Source organism: Equus asinus, chromosome 24 (assembly GCF_041296235.1).
Source record: "Equus asinus isolate D_3611 breed Donkey chromosome 24, EquAss-T2T_v2, whole genome shotgun sequence".
Classification (NCBI taxonomy): Eukaryota; Metazoa; Chordata; class Mammalia; order Perissodactyla; family Equidae; genus Equus; species Equus asinus.
The window spans coordinates 63,262,671-63,288,089 of record NC_091813.1 but is presented as its reverse complement, the minus strand read 5'-3'; the positions used below and the strand labels follow the sequence as shown (position 1 = coordinate 63,288,089).

Below are 25,419 nucleotides of genomic sequence, written 5' to 3'. Positions count from 1 at the left end.
GGGAGCGGTCCACTGCTGGGAAGGCAACTAGCAATGTCTGTTTCGGTCCTATAGAGGCAGCACGAAAAGGGCATTGACCCAAAGACTAGTCTTCCAACAAGAATCTTTCCATCATGTCACTTCATTTCTTTACCTGAGAACTTAAAAAGCTGGTCAGTCCTTGGAGAAATAGGTGATTCTAGGTCTGGGGCATAACATGTACGAGAGGAACCCAGAAATTCAAAGACATCTGGAACCATGTCAGAAGGTCTCTAGAGCCAATTTGAAAGTCCCCCCACTGGCCAAAGATGGGACAATTTGAGCATCAAATAGAATAGTAACTTCAATGGTGTGGAGTACATGAAAAATGTTTAAATCCATCAGTTCATAATAACACTCAAAAGAAAAATTAAAACCAAAAACTCACAGGTCAGCTTTGGAGGAGTCTAAAGAACTATTATTCTAAAACTCTGAAGATAAAGGGGGGAAAAATCAAGCATTTATTCAGCTTTTCCTTATAACCAAATAGTCACACAGGAAACAGTTAACTAAGTAAAGTTCTTCTTTATAGAAATTTTCAGCTAATAAATACAAAAGGCTAGAGTTAGAATATCAGCATTTTGAAACCCTTAACAGAGTATGGATCAACCCAAAGAACATCAATGGATGACCCATGAGATGGAAAGCTGATGGGGAATTTAATAATGCATCAGGTGACAAGACAGGAAGTCAGCAATCAATCTTAACATCACAAAAAGGCAAGACAACCAAACATTTTTTGCCTCCTGATATCCCACAACAGGAAATTCAAAACACTTTTGGAGCATTCTTGCCAATTTTCAAAAACTCAATCAAGCCTCCTAATCTAATTACCAGTTTACTGGAAATATAAAGGACAGAGAAACATGTTAAATGACCATAATATGGGCACTTCTACACAATCTGATTTCTTCACCAATAAACACACACATAAGGAAAAACCAGACGTGGAGATCCGCAGATGAAGAGACTGAAGAGATGCAGCCATCAAATATAATGCACAGACTTTGGTTCCTGATGCAAACCAGTTTTTAAAACATTATGACACAGAAATGTGAATACTGACAGGATATTTGATGAGATTATGAATTACCATTATTTTTTGGTGTGGTAAGGTATTTTAGATATATTAAGGATTTTTTTTTAAATTCCTTATCTTTTAAAGATACATACTAAGGTATTTACAGATTAAAAATGATACACCTGGGATTTACTTCGAAACAATCCAGTGAGGAAGAGGTGATTAATATATGAGGCTCATTCCACTATTCTACTTTTGAATATCCTTGAGAGTTTCTATAATGAAATATTTTTTTAAAAAATAAAGAAAAGAAAGAAACCCAGGGGTAGGAAAGGGACAGCTAGGGGTCTCTTCCAGTTCTAGTTTTCTGTGATCTGTGATAAAGGTACTAACAGTTAACTAACTGTACTAACTAAACCATACTAACCTGTACCAATGAGGACATTTCATGGTGAAATTGAAAAAAGAATGGTGTCCAGGGCTGGCCCCGTGGCCTAGTAGTTAAGTTTGGCGCACTCCACTTTGGAGACCCAGGTTTGGTTCCTGGGCGTGGACCAATCTCACTGGTTGACAGCCATGCTGTGGCGGCAACCCACATATAAAATAGAGGAAGACTGGCATGGATGTTAGCTCAGGGCAAATCTTCCTCAAGGAAAAAGAGGAAGATTGGCAACAGATGTTAGGTCAGGACCAGTCTTCCTCAGCAACAATAACAACCACAAAAGAATGGTGTCCAAACGAATAATCCAGCTGATTTTATAACCTTTAGTTCATCTCAAAATTAACATAGTAGAAAGAGAATCCTGAACCTATAATCTAGTTTTCCTTTGTCAAACCACAAGTATCAACCCACTAGTGTGTTATGAAATCAACTTAGAAGATAATAAAAAAGCACTTTTTAAAAGCTGGAATGGAAATGAATGGAGTACGGTGGGGTGGGGTGGGGTAGAGTGGGATAGAACAGAAGTAATAGAGACAGTACACTGCTTATGGTAAGTGCAAATAGTGCTTCATGAAACCTGAGTTATTTGTATACACAGCGTACTAGGTGGCAGTGTAAAATGTATTCCTTATTGTGAACATAAGACACAGAATGCTTTTTGCTGTCTTTTACTCAATATGAACAATACTAAGAGGAACAGACTTAATAACATGGTATTTAAAAGACTGCTGAAGTTTTCAGCACTTCAAGTTGTTCTATACCTTATCTCTATAAAACTAAACTGTCTTCCTCTCTTGCAGCAACTTCTTTTTGCCACTTCAAACATTCCCTAAGTCCATTTTGCAGAAAGAAAATTATAATCTCCGGAAGTATTAGTTATAATGTGTGACAACTATAACAATTCTCGTATCATGAGAATGACACAGAGTAAAACCCCAATTCAGAATACAACCTCTTGGTAAAAATAAAGAAATACAGGGTTTTTCTAAATTCCCTTAGCTTTCTGTAATAACTATTTCACTTTCCTTTGCACTGGATTACCCAAAATTTTCTTTTGTTAGGCATCCCAGACAGGGCAAAGTTTAAAATTATTTTGATGAGATCTAGGCAAAAAAAGAAAAGAATCCTAGATTTATTACTATACTACGGTTTTATTTACCCTTGTAACATGTTTGTTCTTTTTAATTCAGTGAGTCCTGCTGATTTATGACCAACTTGTGACACACTGAGTCCAACATCTCTTTTCTCTTTTTTGCATATCTTCCTTGCCTTTTATTTGTAAAGTTTATTTGTACAGCCAGAGCATAAAATACCTTTTTTCCTTACTGAACCTCATTTGATTTCTAACTTTGAAATCATAATCTAAGTTCTAAAATATAATTTGCTATTATTCTTTTTATTTAGTTCATATGAAAATATAATGAGCAAAGTGGTCATATAATATCTAGTTAACTAATAAAAATATGAAAGATCAGTGACCATAGAAGCAAAATGTGGAATGCTTTGGCCCTGCACCCTGCATCTCTCCCTGGATTATTTAGAGTAACTTTATTGTTTAGCAAAAAAAAAAAATCATCAGTTGCAGTAGAGCTTGCAAACCCACCTCATAAATTTAATTGATTACACTTGTTAATTTTCATAATGATTTCAGTAGCCATTTTAATGTGCTCCAATGAATCTGGTCTTGTTGACAAAGGCTGTAAGTCTCTGATCCATGCATTTGGTTTTTTACCTAAAGCATAACATGTCATTTTATGTAAATTACCTAATTTTTCCTAAAGTTTTATTTATTCCATCAAACAACTACAAGGGAGCGAGTTATGGGAGAAATTAATTTAATTAGCTAGTCCATCTGTTGTTGCTGGTTGCTTGTGTGCACACTTGCTCTTAGCCAAAAGGCTGGGAATGAACTAGATTTTGTTTTGACATTCTTTTCTTTTTTCTTGCTGTTACTTAAACAGTCAAAATCTTTGAAGTAACCATGCTCAAAACTCCTTAATTATATGACTTAGAATATTGCCTTCTATATTTCACAGATTTCCCCTTACTATCTGAAGAATCTCTGGTGAATTACTAAAACTTTCTTAAAAAAGTAATTTTACCTCCCTCATTAAGTTTCTGTGAGGATTACGTAAGAAAATATAAAGCACTTAGCAATGTACCGAAAGGATTCACTGATATTATTTCAAAATATTGCTCTCAAGGAGAAGATTTTTTAAAATATTTAATTTAGCAACTATATTTAGGCAAAAAATTTTGGTGAGATAATTAATACAAATTTTCAGAGGGTAGTTCTGTGCCACACACTGTCGTAAGAACTTCACATGCATTAATGAGTTGACACCTGCCAAGAATCCTAAGAGATAGCTACAATTATGCCAGTTTCCTAGATCAGGAAATTGAGCGCAGACACTTGCTCAAAGTACACAATAAGAAAGCGTCGGAGCAAATTCTGACCCTTGACAGTCTGACTCCACAGTCCCCACTCTTAGCCACCACAGTTTAAGAACTTTCACAACTTTCACTTGATTTAAGAATCAAGAACTTTCATAAAATTTGAAGATCAGAGAAAGGAACAAAAAAATTGCTCATAAACCCACTATCTTAACACAATCACTATGAATTTTGGTGACAGATCACATAAAGTATTTATACAATTGTAAGCAAATAACACATACATTTTTCCCCTACTTTTTCACTTTGCATTTTATATAGGAAATGTTGCCTGTAACATAGTTTTCAGAAATAACATTTTCAGGACCAGCCCTGTGGTGCAGCAGTTAAGTTCATGCACTCCACTTCAGCAGCCCAGGGCTCCCTGGTTCGGATCCTGGGCACGGACCTACACAATGCTTGTCAAGCCATGATGTGGCAGGTGTCCCACAAATAAAGCAGAGGAAGATGGGCATGGATATTAGCTCAGAGCCAATCTTCCTCAGCAAAAAGTGGAGGATTGGCGGTGGCTGTTAGCTCAGGGCTAATCAAAAAATAATAATATTTTCATAATATATAAATGCATAATACATAATTTAAGGCACTAGTATAGCTTACTCAGCCATTCCCTAATTTGGCCATTTTGGGGTGTTCCCAATATTTTTACTATTTAAAAGACACTGTGACACATATTTATGAGTAAAACTTTTTTCCACAAGTAAGACTATATTCTTGTATTGGGAATCTCATGAGCGGTTCTATAACACGTATGAACATTGCTGGAGATTCCAACAAACTCCATTCTAAAAGGTCTGTAACAGTACAATGTGGGTATGACATTAAATCAATAAAGATATTACCAATCTGGTAAGTTACAATCATATTTTAATGTGCATCCTTTGATACTTGTGAAGTTGAATAACTTTCCATATATTTATTTATTTACTAACTGAATTTAATCTTCTATATCATTTGCCTAGCACCAATAATAGTATCTGGTACGTAGCAGGTACTCAATAAATATGTGTTCAATGAATTAATGTATCTAAAGGGCTTTTTCTAATTTTTATTTGTTTTCTTGTTTTTTTTAAAAAAAAGGAAAAAGATGTCAACTCTTTGTATTATTTGGGACAAATATTTGCCTTAAGCCCTTTCAAATCAAAATTTAGAATATGTATAACATGCTTCAACAAATTAGAGAGGACACAGGACATAATTTATCCTTTTTGCAAAAGTGACTCAGGCTAATCACTCACTCTAGCAGGTATTGGGACTCAATTTTATTTGATACAGCATTCTTTTATAAAAAATTTTTTTCAGGTAAAGGTAAGTTCCAATCAATATTTTAAAAGGCTTAAGAGTTGAAGTATTTTTTAAAATACAACTTAATAGATTTAGCTAATAAATAAGCAATGAAATGATAATTTCCTTTATCTCTAAAACCACCAGTAATTACAGGGTTAGAATTCTGTGTGAGGTAAAATAGGATTATAATCATTCCAACATGAGAACTGAATTCCACACTTAGAAGAGACACATGACTGAAAACAAAAAAAAAACAAATATTTCATTTTGAGTCTTGATTTAAATGTGGCTAAACAGTTAAGGACTGTGATTCTCTTAAGAGAGTCGAGTCCATTAAACGGAAGCCTCCACGAATTCCCTCTGTGGGAGCACACTAAGCTATTCCTCTCAGCAGTAGAGTGACTCGCCACAACTCCCATTCGACTCTCAGAGGCAGGACTAACGGCAACCCCAAACGTTTTCCGGAAAGTTTACTGGGTCTCTAACCGAGTGACCAACGACACTTCCCCCTGGAAAGAGCACAGACCCACTCAGGTCCAGGTCAGCAACTCACTCACGCTGGCTTTCCTCCCAGAACGCGTCCAGAGAGAGCCAGGTGTGGCTCAGGCTGTACTGCCTCCTCAAAATTTCTACAGGATTTTCTTGTGTACATACATTTGGATATTTTACTTCTAATGTATATAATTCTAACATATTTTATATTTAATTCTAACAATAGTCTAATACATTTTATATTCTAACATGTAATTCTAAGGGCCGGCCCAGTGGCACAGGGGTTAAGTTTGCCTGTTCTGCTTTGGCGGCCGGGGTTCGCCGGTTCAGATCCCGGGTGCAGACCTATGCACCATTTGCCAAGCCATGCTGTAGCAGGCGTCCCACATATAAAGTAGAGGAAGATGGGCACGGATGTTAGCTCAGGGCTAATCTTCCTCAAAAAAAAGTCAAATATAATTCTAGCAAAACAGACTCTTCCCAAAAAGAAAACTGACAAAAAAATGTATAGACCCATTTCAGCCAACCAGACCACAGGACACCTGATGATGGCACTGCACCCCCACTGATGTAACACAGTTGACAAATGAGACCCTGAACCAAACATTCCGGGAGGAGTTTTTTCTTTTTTTGGTGGGGGGGGAAGATTAGCCCTGAGCTAACATCTGTTGCCAATCCTCTTCTTTTTACTGAGGAAGATTGGCCCTGAGCTAACATCAGTGCCCATCTTCCTCTATATGTGGGACACCTACCACAGCGTGGCTTGACAAGTGGTGCATAGGTCCACACCTGGCATCCAACCCGGCAATCCCCGGCCTTTGAAGCAGAGTGCTCAAACTTAACCACTGCACCACCGGGTCAGCCCCTGGGGAGGAGTTTTCTTACTGGCAAGGATTCCCCTTCCCACGATGCTCTTTTTGTTAGCCCTGCTTTCCTCATCCCTCTGCCAGGGTTTCTATCAACAGGAATTTCTTGGCAGTCAACTCTCAATTTCCACCCACCAAAGCAAAATGAAAGAACCAAAGGCAACAACCAGGAACCAGAGAATTTTAAGGCTGTTGTCCACCATAGAGCCAGAAGACTGGTTAAATTTCCATGTTCCTAAATGTAAGAGAAAGCCACATTAAGTCCACTCACGCCACAAACTAATTACCCTGTGTTTTGGACACAAACACTTTTACTATATCTATCTTAAACCGAGTTGACAACAAAACTCCCAGTTTTCGGACATTTCTATAAAAATCTCACTTCGAAAACCTAGTTAGTAATTTCTGGTTTGCAAAGAATTTTGGTATCTGTTCCTTAGTGTTTTAGTAAATGCTATTATAAAAATGAAGGAACAAGTTGTCCCCATATAACAAAGGGATATGTTTCAAAGCTTTTATAGATAGCTTTTGTGCATTATTTTACATTTTTAATTGCCTTCTTACACATGTTACCTCTTTTGATCTGTCCAGCAACATTAGGAGGCAAGCAGGAGGGAATTTTCTGTGTTTCACAGTTGAAGAAGCCCCGGTCGTACAGATTAAGTGTCCAAGGTCACACAAGCAGAAAATGAAATAACCAAAACTTAAAACACAAGTTCCCATTTCTCTCATTACACCACACTGACTGTGTGTAAGTTGGAGCTTGGAATCTGAAATCTATCTTCCCACAAAAGTAACATCATACGCGGTGGCTTGGAGTTTAGACTAACCCACAGACTTTTAACTCACAAAATCTGAACTATCGAAAAGTGGTATAATCCTATGTAGCTAAAAGTGGACTTCTGCGCACTCACCTGAGCTCCTAACTTACCTAGATAACAGCATTTCTTTGGGAAGAAATATACCACATACTGCAGAGAACAGATCTTACTCGTACGAAGGATTGGCCAGTCTTCCCAATGCCCATCCTCTGAAGCAGCAGCTACACCATTCAGAGCAGGAAAGGACTGCAGAGCCACAAACATCCCCTTCCTTCTTCCTGGTCCCAGTGGCCACTGTTTCTCCTCACCAGCGGAGATATAAGAACACAGCAGCTACGGAAACAGCATTTGCTCCCTGGGATTCCGGTGGTGTCCACCTCTCCATGCCTACTACGGTTGTTTGTTCACGTAGACCAGATCTGTGCAAGATGTGTACAGCCCAGAAGCACCTACACCTGCACAGGTGAACAAGGTCCATCTCCCACTCCAGTCCAACTAGGAACACTCCAGCCGGACAGAGTCAGAGATGGAACAGAGCTCAGAGGGACAGGGGATGCCCACCATGCGCAGGTAGGCATGATCATTCAGAAAGCTGCTTTTTGAGCAACTTATTTGCTCAAAAAGAAGGGAATTAAGAGAAAAACATGATTACAGTCATGCGCTGCATAACAACATTTCAGTCAACGACAGATCTCATATAGGATAGTGTTCCCATAAGATTAGTACCATACTGCCTAGGTGTGTAGTAGGTTATCCCGTCTAGGTGTGTGTAAGTGCACTCTATGATGTTGGCACAACGACGAAATTGCCTAACGATGCATTTTTCAAAAGGTATCCTCGTCATTAAGTGACCCATGACTGTAAATCCTTGGTATTCTTGCCTCTGGTCTCCAAAGGGTGTCTTCTTCTCCTTAACAGATACACTAATTCTTCAAAGCAAGGTTCTCCTAACAGTTGTGAACCTACAAAAGCTGTTCTTCTCTAAAGGCCAGCTGAAAAGGAAAGGATGGGAAACCCTACGTCGACAGAGCAAATCCCTCTTCCTCCTTTTGCTCCTTGGATTATGGAATGGGAAACACTGATTAGTAAATTATCAGAGACTTAATCCATTTTAAGTATCCCTCTCTCCTTACATCTCCCCAAAACATAAATCAGGTTCGCTGCATGGGAAGACAGCAAGGCAGAGAGCAATGTGGTTTCTGAGACTGGCTGAGCACCCGATCTCATGGGATTTAAGTTTAAAAAAACAAAAAAGATTCCCTGGCCCAACAAATAGGTGGACAAGAGAAATCTGTTCTTTTATATCACCCCACAGCAAATTCTGATGATCAATGAAGTTCAAGGACAGTTTTGAGGAAAGAACCCTGCAGAGTTCATATTTATCCCCAGGATTCTACATTCGCCAAACCTCTAGGAAGTCTTCCAGGACATCCAGGAGAGACGCCCCCCTCACACCCTCGCCCCATGTACTCCCACAGCATCCTCTATGGCATTCATCTATGGGATCACAGCTGCCAACGTACTGGCTCCCCAGTAAAGCTGTGAGTTTCTTGATCATGTTTCAATCTTGTCATGTGTTTCAATATTCCCAGTAACTGGCATTAATACCTAGCATTTGTCAGGCATCCAATTGTGGGGGATGGGAATTGGCCACTCCAAGATATGTCTCTTTGGCATGAGGATTATTTTGGGCTGGTTATTTTTAAAAACTGCAGACCTGAGAGAAACTCTGAAAAGTAAAAGTTACCCTTTGTAAGAGACATTTACATTTGTAATGGAATCTCTGTCTGTAAAGGTTTCTCCCTCTGTGTACCAGGAAGAAGGGGGGATGACCTTATCTCTAGAAACTCTAATCAATGCAGAAGGCAAGGACTTAAATCTGCATAATAACCTTACTCTTGTTTACTGTTCTTTTCTAGTAATCTCCCATAACTGACTCCCCCTACACCTAACATCCTCCTTTGTAGCTGAAGATGGTATTTAAGATGAGAACCTCTGCCATTTTGCCAAGTCTCTCCCATGTATACATGTTATAAAGCTTTGCTTAATTTTCTCCTGTTATTCTGTCTCATGTGAATTTAATTCACAGCCTGGCCAGAAGGACCTAGAGTGGGTAGAGGAAATGTCTTCCTCCCCTACACAATCAATGTTCAACAAAGAAATGACTAATGCATCACAAATCTCAGATTCTAATTCTTTATAATTGTGTGAAGTTAGTTAATTTACTTAACTTCTCTCAGTCTCATTTTCTCTCCGCAAAAATGAAGAGACTGAACTAGATAATTTCTTTTTTTTCTTTTTTTTTTTTTGAGGAAGATTAGCCCTGAGCTAACATCTGCTGCCAATCCTCCTCTTTTTGCTGAGGAAGTTGGGCCCTGAGCTAATATCTGTGCCACCTTTCTCTACTTTATATGTGGGTTGCCAGCCATGGCATGGCTTGATAAGCAGTGCATAGTTCTGTGCCCAGGATCCAAACTGGTGAACTCTGGGCAGCCAAAGTGGAGTGCACAAACTTAACTGCTGCACCACCGGGATGGGCCCTAGATAATGTCTTATGGAGCCTCCAGGTGCAGTCAACAAACATTTGTGGAATACACAGGTGCTTTTCCTTTTTCCTGTTCACAAGTAACCTGAATAATAGGCAAATCTGTCACCTTTTCAGCAGAACTAGCCACAAATATCATGTACAGTATTGTTTTTACAGTGACATGAAATTCAGATTTAGATTTTTACAGAGTTTTAGCAGAATTTCAATCAAGTAAGCACTGGTTCTCTGAAGTTGGTTAACGGAGCTCTCAAAGACTGAATCAATCTAATAAATGCAAAATAGATTAAAAGTTTAACTATTTTCAATGCCATCCTGTTAAAGCTCCAAAAAGCAGAGAGAATGTCTGTCTTGTTCACTGGTGACCCTCCCAATGCCTAGCAGAGTGCCTGGCTCATAGCAAAAGGCAATAAACATTTGCTAGAGGAATGGGTACTGCTGACACTAGTAGGCTCCAGAACAACTGAAGAAAGCAGCTATAAACCACAGCATGATCTGAGCCATTATTTTCTGAAGTAGCTTTTAAACTACAAAATGAGCTGGCCCAAATTTTGTGAGACTTGTCTTAATATTATCTGTGATAGCTCTGACATTAGAATACCAACAGATAACAATTAACAACCCAAACTCAAAAACATGACAAGCATTTAAGGTGAAGTAATTTATTAAGAAAAAATATATATAATCACTAAATTTATTATTCATTGCTTCTAAATACAGATTTATATAATGAAGTACTTACTTCCACAATCATCTTTAATGTCTATAGTAGCAAATGGCATATCTGCCAGAGAATTCATAGTATCAGCTTCAAATTCTTCTGACATTTCCTCTTTTCTTGACACATTTTCACACTCATTGGAATCTACTCCTCCTTTAACACATCACAAAAAGAAAAAATGCATTATTTAACTTATTTAACACATATCCTAAACTAAAACAACTCAACTAACTGAATTCAATATAAATTAATATCTGTTAAGAAATGGTCAACTTGTATCCAAATATATTATAAAGCTATTTATATAAATATTATTTGTACCATATTCTACATCTCTATAAATGCATTTTTATGTTAAACAGTTTTAATTATTTTCTAAAGCGCAGTAGTCTACACAGGGTTAGATGAAGACAGAGTTAATCAATAATCCTCAAGATCTTTTATAGCTATATTTTCCTAATTCTAAAACTACGTTTTTCACGTACCTTTGGAAAACAAACCAACAAGATTTGTCAGTCTTTTTCATGTTTATTTTTAACAATGTCACTTACGTGTTCTCATTTGTACAAGTTCTGACCTTTTTTTTTTCAGTAAAGACCTTTAAGTTTCTTCTCTCGATTATTACATAACATTGGAAATTCAGTTAAAAATATACGGCTCTAAACATGCTTTTCTGTAAATTCAATGATTAAAAAGCAAAAGATCTTATAATTTCCCCGACAGCCCTCCCATGGGCATGTACTAATATTAAAGCCACATTTCACATTAGGTCTTTGTTTTGTGTCTTGTTATGGGTAGAACAATCACGACTTGGGTGGAGGTTAAGAGAAAGAGAGCATCTGTTTAAACTAATAAAGTTAATCGGAAATTTATCAGTAGGTGGTCTCCCCAGCACCATTATTCTCCACGATTTTATTGACAGACACAAATGTTGTTTAAACTAGGATTGAACAAAATCCTGGGATGCTTATATAATTTTTACTGTACACATTTACTAGAGACTAATTTACCACTGAAAATATTAAAGAAGTCATTTATTCCAATCTGTTGTAATCCTCTATTTTCAAATATAATACCTAAAAAACTCACTCCATTAAAGAATATGGTTTACAACATACAACACAGTAACTATCATGACAGGTCACAGTTAACATATATACCAAGAAAGCTAGATTTTTATTGCAATTTGAGCGATCTCTACTATTGTTCACATATATACACATACCTACTTTCTAGATAAAAGCAAAAAACAACGAAACTTGTGTGTTGTTTTTTGTATATCAATTAGTCGTGTTCAACCCCAAAATCAAAAAAAAAAGTAAAAGCACATTCTTTTGTTTGTGGAAGATTAGCCCTGAGCTAACACCTGCTGCCAATCCTCCTCTTTTTTGCTGAGGAAGGCTGGCCCTGAGCTAACATCCGTGCCCATCTTCCTCTATTTTATACATGGGACGCCTACCACAGCATGGCTTGCCAAGTGGTGCCATGTCCACACCCGGGATCCAAACCAGCGAACCCCGGGCCACCAAAGAGGAATGTGGGAACTTCACCGCTGTGCCACTGAGCCGGCCCCAAAAGTACATTCTTAATAACGCTATTTACATTACAGTTCAAACTATATTAACTACGAGTGCCTGGCACCCAGGTATTCAACAAATGTCAGTCACATCATACACTCACAACTATTTGAAAGATGTGAGAACAAGTAAAAGTTTCCTTTCTATTTTTATGCTTGCAGTGAAAAATATAAATGCAGCTTCTACCTAAACAAAAGTTTTACTAGATCAATGCATATCTTGTGCCTCTGGGCACAAGCAGCAACACATACAGGATCATCACTGACCACGTAGCTTACACCTGAAAAATGAGCAACTAAATGCGCAATTAAATATGCAGAAGGCCAAACGAAAACCAAACAAAATGAAACAAACCCAACTTCTGTTCTTCTCTATTTTATTCTTATTCTAAGAACTTAGTAATAAGCTCAAGGATCTAATGTGCAGCATGGTGACTATAGTCAATAATACTGTATTGTATACTTGAAATTTGCTAAGAGAATAGATTTAAGCATTCTCACCAGAAAAAAAAAAGGAACTGTGAGGTGATGGATGCGTGAACTGAACTGCGGGAATCATTTCACTATGTATACTTTTATCAAATCATCACGCTGTGTACTTTTAAATATATATAATTTGTCAACTATACCTCAATAAAGCTGGGGGGAGGAAAAAACGCTGCTAAGTGCATTAATAGCATAAAGATGAGGTGAAACTGATAAACCACACTAGAAATAACAGCAGCAGCTGACAGTGGAGCACAAACTACATGCCAGGCACAGCCAGAAGCACTTTACAGACAGAAACTCATTTAACCACACCATCAGGGAGCTACTATTACATATTCATTTTACAGACTAGCTGATTAAGTAACTTGTCCAACGTTACAGCTAGTAGGTCTTGGGGCTAGAATTTGAATCCAGTCATTCTAGGGCCAAAACCTGCCCTTTCCAGCAACAGAGCCTGCTGCCTCTTCATGCAGCTTATACCACTGTAAACTGAGGCAATCGTCAGGATCAGGAGCCACGAAAATGTTCTTACCGCTTTCTGGGTATCTGTCCTATATGCTGAAATAGATTCACCACGGCTCTGTTTAAACAACAAAGCAAAAGTGGAACGACTTAAACACCTACCGATGGAAACGGTTAAACAAAGCATATTCACTCTAGACAACCAAGAATAAGGCTATGAAGACTCCAACAACTGAGAAGTTTATAACAAATACTGACTTTTAAAAAGCAGATATAGGGGCTGGCCCCGTGGCCGAGTGGTTAAGCTCCTGCACGCCGCTTGGGCGGCCCAGGGTTTCACCAGTTGGAATCCTGGGCGCGGACATGGCACTGCTCATCAAGCCATGCTGAGGCAGCGTCCCAAATGCCACAACTAGAAGGACCCACAACTAAAAAAATATGCAACTATGTATTGGGGGCTTTGGGGAGAAAAAGGAAAAATAAAAACCTTATAAATAAATAAATAAAATAATAAGCACACATAACAGTGCATATGCCCTATGATTTCCTGCAGGAAAAGGCTAAAAGATACAAATTATTTCTAAATCCTGACATAGCTGTACTCAATATATTTGTATTTTTTATTTCCGCTATTCGAATGTTTTAAACGGAGTTAATATTACTTTTAAAAGAAAACAATTAATGCATATATTTAAAAATATATAATAAAACTCTACATTAAATGTATGCTGACATTCAAATAAATGGGTCCTTCCACAAATGGCTTCATCAAACACAGTCCAAAATAGGAGAAAGGGATAGACAGTTTGCCCTCTGTCACACAAAATGCAAGTTTCCTCTGTGGATAATACGTCTTTATCAAGCAAGACTCTCTTCTATTCCTCCACTAGGCATACCGTGTGTATATTCCCAAGGACTAATGGAAAGGGTCAACACCATCCATGTTCACCCCGGCTTAGCTACCAAAAATAGAAACGTCTTCCATCGAGATAAATGCTGAGACCTGTGTGATAAACAAGTCACCTGACCCCCAAGCTTTGGTTTCCTCGTCATAAAAAGAACACAAAAGTACACCCCAAATTGCTAGAGAGAAATGGACAAAATAAGTTAATAATATCTTAAAAAGGGATGCGAGAAGACAGTAGCCTCCACAAACATCTTTGTGAATATGACCAAAAGAACGAGAGACGCTATCAGCATCCTGCATTGCAAGACCACGCACTAAGCCAAGGAACTGGGCTGTGTATCCTCTGACAGCCCTTCTCCCCTATAAACGCGACTCGAAGACTCACGCCCTCCGCACCCACCCACCAGGTTCTAATCATTTCATTCCCGTAACAATTGTAAACTGTTTACACTACTTAACAGCTATTATAACACATTTGAACACTTCAATGCTCCTTTATCTTTCTACGCCCTTATATAAAATCTCGCAGAAAGCACCTTTTCTCTAATAGGTTTTTGGTCCCCTTCACCTAAAATCGAACCCTAACTCGCTCTGCCCAGAAAGTTCACTTCACAGTAAGTGCTGACCTCAGCTGGAAACCAATTCTGGGCGGTCCTACAGATGTGGCGCCAGTTTAAAGAGGTCATTTCTGAACCTACAATCAGGTCCTAAATGGAGCAGTGCAGCGGTCCCGAGCTTCACTGTTGGCGGTTTAGGGTAAATATCGAGACTGTCTGCGGTTTGCGGACCACACGAAGCCCGGCGGAGGGCGGTGTGGGCATGAACTTTGTACCGAAGGTCACAGGATCAGAACGCGGGAAACAAAAGTGAAAGCGGGCGCCCCCCGGCGCGCGCTCGGACGGGGCCCTGGGAGCCGCTGGGGGCGCCGAGGCGGGCCCTCCCCGCGGCCGCGCGCGCTCACCGGCTCCGGGGCGCTCCATGGCGGCGGCGCCGGCGGGCGGCGCGTCTCGGCAGGCGGCGGCGGCGGCCCGGCGCGGCGGCCCGGGGCTGCGCGCGGGCGGGAGGCGGAGGCCGAGGCCGAGGCCGGGGCGGGGCCGGGGGCCGGCGGGCGGTGCGCCGGGGCGGGGCGGGGGGCGGCCGCGGCGGGCGGCGGGGGCTCGGGCCGCGGCGAGCAGGCCGGCGGGGACGCGAAGCGCCCCGAGCAGCAGGCCGCGCAGGAGCTGCATGCCGGGCGGACGGGCGGAAGGGGCCGACCGGGGCGCCTGCGGGACCGGATCCGGCTGGCGGCGCGGGGAGGGCGCGGGGCTCGGGGCTCCCCGGCGGCCGCCGCTGCAGCCCGCGGGTGTCCCGTGCGCGGCCTCGGTGCGCCCGCGCTGGCGGGGCTGCGACGGGCGCCGGCTGAGCGCGTCCCCTGGCCCGGCGTCTCCGAGCATCCGTGCGTTTCGTTTTGCCGAGAGCTTTCAAAACCCAGAGTTCTGCTTACAGAATATCTGGAAAGAGCGAGATGTATAGGAACCAGACCTCGTCCATCTGTGTAATTAGATATTTTTACTTTGCTTTTTTTAAAAAGCCAAATTGTGGTGAAGTCACAAATTTTTAACAGTTTACTCCCTAGAAATTAAATGGGAACCAGTTACTGCACGGGTGCGAGTAAAATGGGAGAAAAAGCAATTTAGTTAATTAAAAAAAAAACCTTTTGACGTTGGAACAGAATTCTCCTGGATTTTTCTTTCAAGTGCAAAGAAACCATGCAAGAAAATTAGGTGCATACCTCAGCAAATTAATGTAGCCTGTTTTTCGAATAGTAACACTTGGCTTATCCTGAGTGAACGCATCCAAGTGTTACCGGACCAAAAGCGGGTTCGTGTCCTGGCAGAGTTTTATTGGATGGGGAGTGAATGTTCAAAAGGGAGAGGGGGTAATTGCTTGGGCAGCCTCAATTGGAAAACACGCTTCCACATATACTGCTGGTGATGGTAAAAAGGCCTAAGCTCCTGTGGGGACCTGAAATTGGCCACCCCAAGATATGTCTCTTTGGCATCAGGATTATTTGAGGCTGATTGCTTTTGATAAACTGGGACAGGGAAGGAGGAATGGAACTTGCCCTTCGTTAGGACACATTTACATTTGTAAGGTAAATCTCTGTCTGTAAAAGTTGCCTCCCTCTGTACCAGGAAGAAGAAAGGAGATGACCTTCTCTCTAGAAACTCTTAATCAATACCAAAGGCAAGGACTTAAATCTGTATTTTGTTGTGCTTGTCTGGTAACCTCCTGTAACTGACTTCCGTCCCCCTCCCAACGTTGGCATTTCTTAAGGATTAAGCATCTTTCCTTAGGCTAGGAACTGATTGCTGCTGCGTGACCGCCCAGCTCCAGACAATCGACTTGCCTCCTGCTACACCCAGCGAAATAGCAGACCATTACCTGCTGTGTCCATCAAGCAATGTGCCAACAGGGCAATCTTGTGACTATTTGTGGGAGGGACATTTCAATCACATGTGAAACACCTTGTTTGGGGGTATATAACCACTATGTGCACCCCACTTCTTCGGTGTCCTTTCTTCCTTCGGGAAGAAAGGCCCCGGGCCATGGTTCCTCATAAAGCTTTGTTTAATTTTCTCTTGCTATTCTGTCTCATGTGAATTTAATTTGTTCTCCGGCCAGACGAACCCCCATTTGGGAAGAGGAAATGTCTTCCTCCCCTACACTCCTCTCTGAGAGGAGATGTTAACATTAAAAATGAGCCAAAGGTCATAGGCATCACCTTTGTGGTGGGACCTGGTCTGGTTTAGGGTGGTTGGTGATTGCATCTCTCAAACAGTTAAATGCTTCCGAGCCCACCTTGAGTTCCTCTGGGCAATTAGTCGGTGACACTAGAATGGGGATGGGAGCAGACCTCAACAGAACCACATTAGTTGACATAAAGACGGTACACAAGAAGTCATAAAGCCTGTTACTCTGATTTTAAAAGAATTCTAGCAAGTTGAGTGTTTGGTTTGCACACGCATAGCAGTTATGCGCTGATTAGAGGGGAACAACAGGTTCCCCTAACATTTGTTTAATGCCTGAGCTCCGCCCTGAGGATGTGCAGGTGAATAGGACAGGTCTTCTTAAGAAGCTGATCCTAGTAGCAGAGGAAGAAACGTGAGTAACTGCAATAAGCAGTAAACTAAAAGCTGCAAGAAAAAAAAGTGACCCATGTTAATATTGAAAGGGACCAGAATATGCCACCCCAAAACATGCTGCTTTGGCACAAGGATTATTTTGAGCTGGAAGCAATTGAGAAACAGCAGACACTGGAAGAACTCTGCCCTCCTCGTTTCAGCCTAAAAGGGCATAAATTTCCCTTTGTAAAGGTGGCAAATTTCCATTTGTAAGTTTCCCCCTCTTCTCGACCAAGAAGGGGAGAATAACTCAGCTGCATAACAAACCTTACTAAACAACCGTTATTTACCATATGTGTCCTCATCCGCCACCTGAAGGCAGAGACAGTTTTAGAGGCTTTGTGCTCCCCGTGCTAAGTACTCTGATTTGTCAAAAAAGAGAGCAACCCACCCAAATAAGTTTCAAAAAAGAACTACCATCAAGAGTAATCTTAATGTGCTAAAGCTTCACCAGCCCGAGGGTAAAAATTAGCTGGCATTTTGATTGATATGTAAATCTTGAGAGCTAAATGAACGTACCTGCTCCTGCCAGAACTCCAGCCCTTGTGAAATCCCTCCAAAATACATCTGGGTTCCAGTGTCTGACATCACCCATGAATCATTCCAGGCTGCCACCCGCCCCCATCCTGATACCAGCTCAACACAAGGTTGACGTAAGGGAAGCCATATTGTAGAAAAGAACCGTATTGTAACTTTGATTGAGCTCTGATTAACTAACCCAGCTGAATATGCACCCTCCAGGTACTGTGTAGCAGGACATACATGCTCTGTAGATGTTATGGCCCCTCCTGTCACTGAGTAGTTGCCCCAAGAACCCAAGTGTGGGTTTGGATATTTTAACTGTTTTTCCAAGTTGTTCTTTTTCCTTTTCTTATGTTAAGAAGATGCAATCACCAACCACCCTGAACCAGACCCAGCTTCACCACAAGAGCAATGCCTATGACCTTTGCCTTAGTTTTGGTACTAATATCTCTCCAGGAGGAGCTTAGGCCTTATTCCCGTAACCTGCAGTGTATGTGGAAGCTCATTTTCGAACTGAGCCTGTCCTAGTGATTACCCATGTCTCCCTTTTGAATACTCATTCCCCATCCAAAATAAATGTCCCTGCTTCTCTTTGTTCTGGGGCACCCTGACTCTGGAAATGATCCCTCAGTCTCCTATTTGCTGCAAACATGCCTTACTTTGTGAGACAACTACCTCTGTGCAGAGTCTGACTTAACTTGCCAGGAGGGAACTCACTTTGGTTTCGGTAACACTCCCAGCTATGATAAGTTGATAACTTTGTTCTGAGTTCCTTAGGGATGTGATGACCCCCAGGCAGAGCGTCTATGCTGGTAGCCATCATCAATGGCAACTGAAAGATCTGGTGTGGCAACTCTGGCTTTCCTTATAATTAAACTGGGGATCAAATGTGTTTCATAAACTAATCTCTAAACTGTCTGTGGCGGTGACTGGACAACTCGATCTCCAGAGTCACGGTGGCAAAACATGAGTGACTCTGTTTCATTCTATGATCCCTCTACACCCACCCCTTTCAGCAGGAAGTAGACAGACAGACAACGACCCCCCTGTTCCCGTTACCAGTATATGCTTATGCTGGGTTACAACTGACAGTGGGGAGTTGCTGGTGCTGTAGGGGAGGAAAACAATTCCTCTACCCATTTTAGGTCCTTCTGGCTGGGCTACGAATTAAATTGTCGTGAGACAGAATAACAGGAGAAAATCAAACAAGTTTAATAACATGTATACGTGGGAGAAACCTAGGAATACTGATCAACTCAGCCATCTGGCCAAAGCTGCCACCTTAAATATCACCTTCAGCTAAAGACAAAGGAGGAGGTTGGGGATAGTGGTTTGGGATTTCAGAGGGGAGGAAGGCAATTTACATGGAGATGGAAATGTTTGTTAAACAAGTTTTGTTGGGCCAAAAATGGGCTTGTTGGTGCCTTTCTATCACACCTATTTTACATTATACTATAGCTATCTTATGGCATTAGCTCTTTCCTGGAACAGGCTTTCTGTGTTAAATTCTTTTAGGCAGTTTCAGGAAAGCTCAAATGTTCTTCCTGCGTCTTCTGAGCCTTTGTTGTCTTCAGCTCAAAATAATCCACATACCAGCATGGCACATCTTGGGGCAGCCTGCCCTGAACCCCATCAGCACCACTCATGTAAAGAGTAATCTTTACTATACATATTGAAGATTTTGTTCTTATCATCTTTAAACTAAATCAGGGTATAGGGTGTTGCTCTGGTCTCTGATGCATATCCAGTAAAACAAAAGATTATCAGGAACTAAGACCAGATATCTGCCCCCACCCAGAGACCAGATGCCTCCCCTACCCGGAGACCAGCCCAGTAGTCTTTGTTCTATAAGGTGGTTCTTTCAGACGTTAGCCATCTTCCCTCTTGCTGGCAGGCTGTAATAAAACCCTTTCCCTCCTACCACCTGGCCTCTCTACTGTTGGCATTTCTTGCGGCGAGCAGACAGGCCCCCCCTTAGGCAGTAACAACCCCTTGCCTCACCAGCTCCACTGGTTCAGTCTCCTCTCCAGGAAGTCCTCCACTCTGACCCAACATCAGCTGCCTGGTGGTTCACCTGGCCACAGTGGATGCTCTTAGTTCTCAGGGTGACAATCTCTTGCAAATGAGGAGACCAGTTCCTCCTGTACGTGTTACGCTGTGCTTAGCGGGTAAGGCAGGGTGAGTGGTCCGACAGGAGACTGTTTGAACCTCAAGAGCTACAGAATCCATTGGGAGAGCATGTTCCTTTTCACACGCAGCACTTTTCTCCCAGTAGGACAATGTACACTGCCAGGATAACTGGCTTGGAAGGATTCTGGTTCAAGCTACCACATCACTCCTATTCCACGACCCCCCTTGACCTTCACTCTTGCTACATTGGCTTATTCCTCCTACAAGACCCCTTCCTGTAGGGTGAGTTCTCTCTTTCTCTTGTGTGATATGCTCCAGTGCCCATGCATTTCTTCCAAACAGTTGGTGCTGTTTTAGTTCTTGTTCTAAGAGATGTCAAATGACAAAACTAAAACAATTGAGCAACCAGTTTGATGTTCTTTATTCAAGAGAATACAACCCATACACTGGGGGAGCGCACTGCCTCACAAGCAGTGGCCACTCTTTCAGGGGGATTTTGGGCAAGAGTGAGTTTATAGAGCGTTAGAACAGGCAACATGGAAAGAGGGCCTGATTGGCTAGGGGTCGGGATTTGCTTATAAGGCTAGCAGGTCCTATTTTTGTAGGGTAAGGTGAGCCAGCTAAAGCTGAGTTGGAGGATTGTGATTGGTGTTAGGTTTCCTTGACAGTGAGGCGTTTCCAAGATGTACATGCTGACTTAGGTTTAGATTTGTGGCCTGCATTTTGTGGGTCCAGATATACGAATTAACCTTATCAAAGGTTCTTTGGTCCTCCCAATAAACTACAGCTGTAAATGGTTATCAAGGAGGATGAAGCTATGCAGTTTTCCAAGACATGGTAAATAGCAGAAAGCCAACTGGGACCCTTGGTGACCCAGGGTGACTCAGGATGACATTCCGTTTTGTTGGAGGAGGAATATGTGTTTAACAATAAAACATGTATGCTTTTCAACTAATGTTTGAGTATAATATTTGTTTAAGAAATCACTGCATCTATTTAATAATAGATTTCTTTCAGTAGCTAGACACAAAGGGTCTTATAATATTAAATATCAGGGTGCAACATTTTAAATTATTTTAAATATTTCTCACTTAAAATGTAAAATTCCTAATTTTCGTGAGTAACGTTGTTTTATACAATTTTTAAACAGAACAATTCACAGAATAAAACTTAAAATTATAATACATCAACTGGAAGTATATTTTTGTAGATATAGATATACATACACTGCTGTAGGATATATTTTATAAAAATGGAATCATGTTGCATATAGCTTTGTAACCTGCTTTTTTCTTGGCAATATTGTGACTAATTTCTCATATCATTGACTGTTCTATACTATAATTTCAATGGCTGCATATTACATCTTTATATAAATGTGTCATAATGTATTTGATCAATCCCCTGTTGATTGTCTCTGTTCAATCTTATTTAAATTCATCTCAATTTTTCATCATTAAATGCTATGATAAATAGTTTTTTCTATAAGTCTCTATATATTTTTTATTATTTCCTTAAAATAAATTCCCAGGAAGAGGCTTGATAGGTAAAAGATTATGAATCATTATAAGGTTTTGAAACATATTGCCAAATTATTTACCAATTTATATGCTTACAAGCAGTTTATGAAAGTTTATGAAATTCTACCATTATAAGTTCTTCCCTCCTTTTCCATTTTTTTTTCTTTTTGAGGAAGATTAGCCCTGAGCTAACATCCACCACCAATCCCCCTCTATTCGCTGAGGAAGATTGGCCCTAAGTTAACATCCATGCCCATCTTCCTCTACTTTATATGTGGGACGCCTGCCACAGCATGGCTTGACAAGTGGTGCCATGTCCCCACTCAGGATCCGAACTAGTGAACCCCGGGCCGCTGAAGAGGAACGTGAGCACTTAACCACTGCGCCACCAGGCCGGCCCCCCTCCTTTTCCATTTAAAAGGTACAAGGGTTTGTTATTTTAACTTGAATTTCTTTAATTATTAATGAATCTGAATATTGTTTCATATATTTAAAGCCATCTGCATGTCTCTCAATAAACTTTTGCTTATTTCTCTTCTAGGTTGTTTATCTTTTTCCACTACTTCATAAAAATCTCTCTATTTATTAATGATTTTAAAGCCTTTGTCATATATGTTAAAAACTTTTTCCTTTTCTTATTGTTTACAATTTCTGTACAGTCGTCTTTGGCATGCAGAATTTGAAAATTGGTAGGTAGTCTTATGTATTAATTTTTGTTAGTGGTTTTATTTCTTTGCTCTACTGTTTAAAAATATATTTCTTGGGCTTGCCCCGTGGCCGAGTGGTTAAGTTCACGAGCTCTGCTTCGGCGGCCCAGGTTTTCACCTGTTCAGATCCTGGGCGCAGACATGGCACCGCTCATCAGGCCGTGCTGAGGTGGCATCCAACATGCCACAACTAGAAGGACCCACAACTAAAATATACAACTAGGTACTGGGGGGATTTGGGGAGAAAAAGCAAAAAATAAATAAGTAAATAAATAAAAATATATTCCTTTTGCAAGACTATTTATAGAGCCTTTTACTTCTTTGTATCTTTCATATTTAATTCTTTAATGAATCGGGAACATATTTGATTTACTGTATGAGAAATAAGGGCTTTATTTTTTCTCCAAAGATGCCGTTGTTCAAATGCCATGTGTTGACGTAAAAGCCATAGTCAAGAACTTCCAGGGCCTTTCCCCACATGAAACATCCCTTCTCTGTCACTTTTTGTCAGGTCATACTTTCAGTTAGTCACTTAATCTCACACACTAAACCATGCTAATATATAAGTCCCTCTGAATTATTTTGGCAAAATACTGTACACCTCCTATACATACACAGGCAGCCACTTTATTTGCCATTAAACTGCTTTAATTTCTATTTGACAATGATCACTATCTAAACTGTATTATCCTTTGACTGTTCCCTTGTCCATCTGTCTTTCCTCCTAGAATATACGGTTCCTGAGGGTAGGCATTTCATAGTCGTCACCCAGATCCTGGCACACAGGCATTTCTAAATAACTATTTGTTGAATTTGTTATTTATTTAATGAATTGACTAGAGATTGAGTCAATGCTAAAGAGATGAATGATGGGAGTCAAGGATGGAGATTTTGGAGGTCTGATGGCCTTTGGCTGCTGATTTCCCCACTCATAAGACCAGCGATGCCTGTGGACATTTATCCCACTATCAACAAATTATTACATTTGTGGATATTGATTCAGCATTTACACAGCTAATTCACCTGCAAAGCATTACCTCTGAAATGCAGAAATATGGGAAGTAAATAGTAATTTCAGCTACTAATTATTGGCACTCTGCCTATTTCCAACCCAAAAAAAGAGAGAAAGTAAACAAGCATATCCAATTACAGTATGGTCACATGTTGTAAATCTGAGCAACCAAAAATAAGCCACAAATCTATTCACCAAAATAAGTTATTATACACTGTCTCAAGCTTCAATTTTGTTCATAAATATAATCTATTTAGTAAAGCAAATACTCGTTGACTTAAAAAAATGCCACTTGGAGAAAGGACAACTTCATAGCACACAGAAGGTTTTTCTGAAATCATGTCACGTAGGAAATTACCTTGATGCAATGTGGCCTCCCAGTCCACTACCAGGCTAGCTGTCACGGAGATCAGGGAACAGAAGCACTCTCAGACCAAACCAAAATGCTTGCATCACACGGTTTATTCAGTCAATTAAAAATTCACAGTGGGAAGCAAGGGGAAAGAGGGGAAATCAATACACTTAGGATTGGATGTGACTGGGATGAATGGGCCACACTACCTGAATCCCAGAGTATGTGATATTCACGCATCCCGTCTCTCTCTGCTGCCGCATCAGTCTTGCCTGCTCATGGTGTGGTTATGAGGACCAGAATCGAGCTTCGAGAAAGAGGGCCAATTTAAAGAAGCTTCCCTAAACCACTGACGCATACGTGCTGTACTGGAAAGATGCCGGGACAAGTACTCCTGGCCACAGGTGCCTCATGGTAATTAGATACCCCTTGGTCCTTCCATCCCTTTTAACATGCGTCTACATTTAACGTGTGCATGCTTCACCTACTCACCACTGATCTGTACGTAACACATCTTAGTTCATTTGTCCCATCTGTTTTCTTCTATAACAGATCTGAATATTCTCAAACAATACACCAAGTGCATGTAACAAATCTCTAACACTGACTGGTTAATCTGCTGCTATTTTGGAAACCTCTATAAGTCACCTTGGATTTCAACTTGGCATCAGAAAACCTCCAGAAAGTTTGACCTTAACTTCTGGGTTTCATTTAATTCTCCTAGCAGTGAATAGCTCTGATTCTGTTTCCAAGGTAACAGTAAAAGGAAGAGGTTGTTTACCTGTCTAGATTTTCCTCTCGGGGTTCTAAGGTTTGTACTTTTCCCACCCACTTAACTCCTTATTTAAACTCCTTTACTTGGAATGTATCTTTTTATTCCCCCTTACTCTTCTTAATTCCCAAAAAAAAAACACAATGTAAAATGAAGGGACTACAAAGTGGAGTTCCTCTGGCTACCTATTTATCCAAAAGTCTCAGCTCCCTGTTTATACCTAGGTCTAACAAGTGTCCTCCTTCACCTTCCTTTCTGCTCTCTGGAGTTCTTTGTGGCAGCCCTGCCATCTGAATTTCTGTAGCAGACATCCACAAAAAGTATTACCTTCCTTTCCCGCCCCAGGACCTTCGTTACAGGTAGAGTGACCACCTGTCCCGGTTTGCCCAAGACCAGTTAGTTTTAGCATTGAAAGTCCCATGACCTGGGAAACTTCTCAGTCCCTGGCAAACAGAGAGGATTATCACTCTAACATGGACCAACAGGAATGAGATATGTGTCCAAGAGTGAAGATTTTTACGGACTGAGAGAGCCAGGAGAGGCGAGGAAGATGAGGTCATATTTGAGACCAGATATCAAAATTAGTGGATTAAGAAAGCAGGAACATAAGGGGTAACTCATTCCACGCTTGGGGAGGCATGGCCCTGCAAGTAGATACAAAAGAGAGTGGGTGCACTAGTTTGACTGGTTCAAGGGGCAGAGGACTGGGAGAGAAGCCTGGAAAATTAGGTTGGGACCAGATTATGGAAGGTCTTAAATGCCAGCCTAAGCAACTGGGCCTTTATCACATAAGATTGGCATTGTCAAAGAACTCTGACCTTGGAACTGACGCGGGGAAGGATGGCTTTAGAAAGACAAATCTTTCAGGTCTGGGCAGGATTTACTGGAGATGGCAGAGTCAAAGTCCCAAGTCTAGTCAGTTCACTGTGGTACTGCAGTAACACAAGTGTGAGGGGCAGAAACCTTAACTAAGGTGTTATCCTAGAAATAAAATGAAAGTGATAGATTTAAGAAGTTCCAGGCCAATCGTTGGTGAAAGTTAGTAATTGATAAAGTGGAGAAAGAGAAAGTGGATTGGCTTGCACTAAGACACTAGAAGTGGGGTGAATTGGGTGTTCCCAGAGCAATCCAAAATGAAGAGG

The 25,419-nt window shown here is 40.8% G+C and overlaps 1 protein-coding gene across 14 annotated transcripts in view; it reads right to left on the bottom strand.

Moving 5' to 3' along the window:
- AKAP7 (A-kinase anchoring protein 7) overlaps positions 1 to 25,419 on the bottom strand; it is a 151,708-nt gene that overhangs the window by 118,054 nt on the left and 8,235 nt on the right. For 6 of the 14 annotated variants that reach the window (XR_011497658.1, XM_044754561.2, XM_070496242.1 and 3 more), the window contains exons 1-2: positions 15,060 to 15,214; positions 10,686 to 10,817 (exon numbers count right to left, since the gene is read on the bottom strand). Coding sequence is in view for 13 of the 14 variants with exons in the window: in XM_044754561.2 (XP_044610496.1) it covers positions 10,686 to 10,817; positions 15,060 to 15,078 (151 nt within the window). In the remaining variant the exon portion in view is untranslated. Of the gene's footprint in view, positions 1 to 10,685; positions 10,818 to 13,261; positions 13,310 to 14,724; positions 14,991 to 15,059; positions 15,216 to 25,419 lie in introns of those variants that run through there. The other 8 variants (XM_070496249.1, XM_070496247.1, XM_070496245.1 and 5 more) reach the window with 7 other exon arrangements.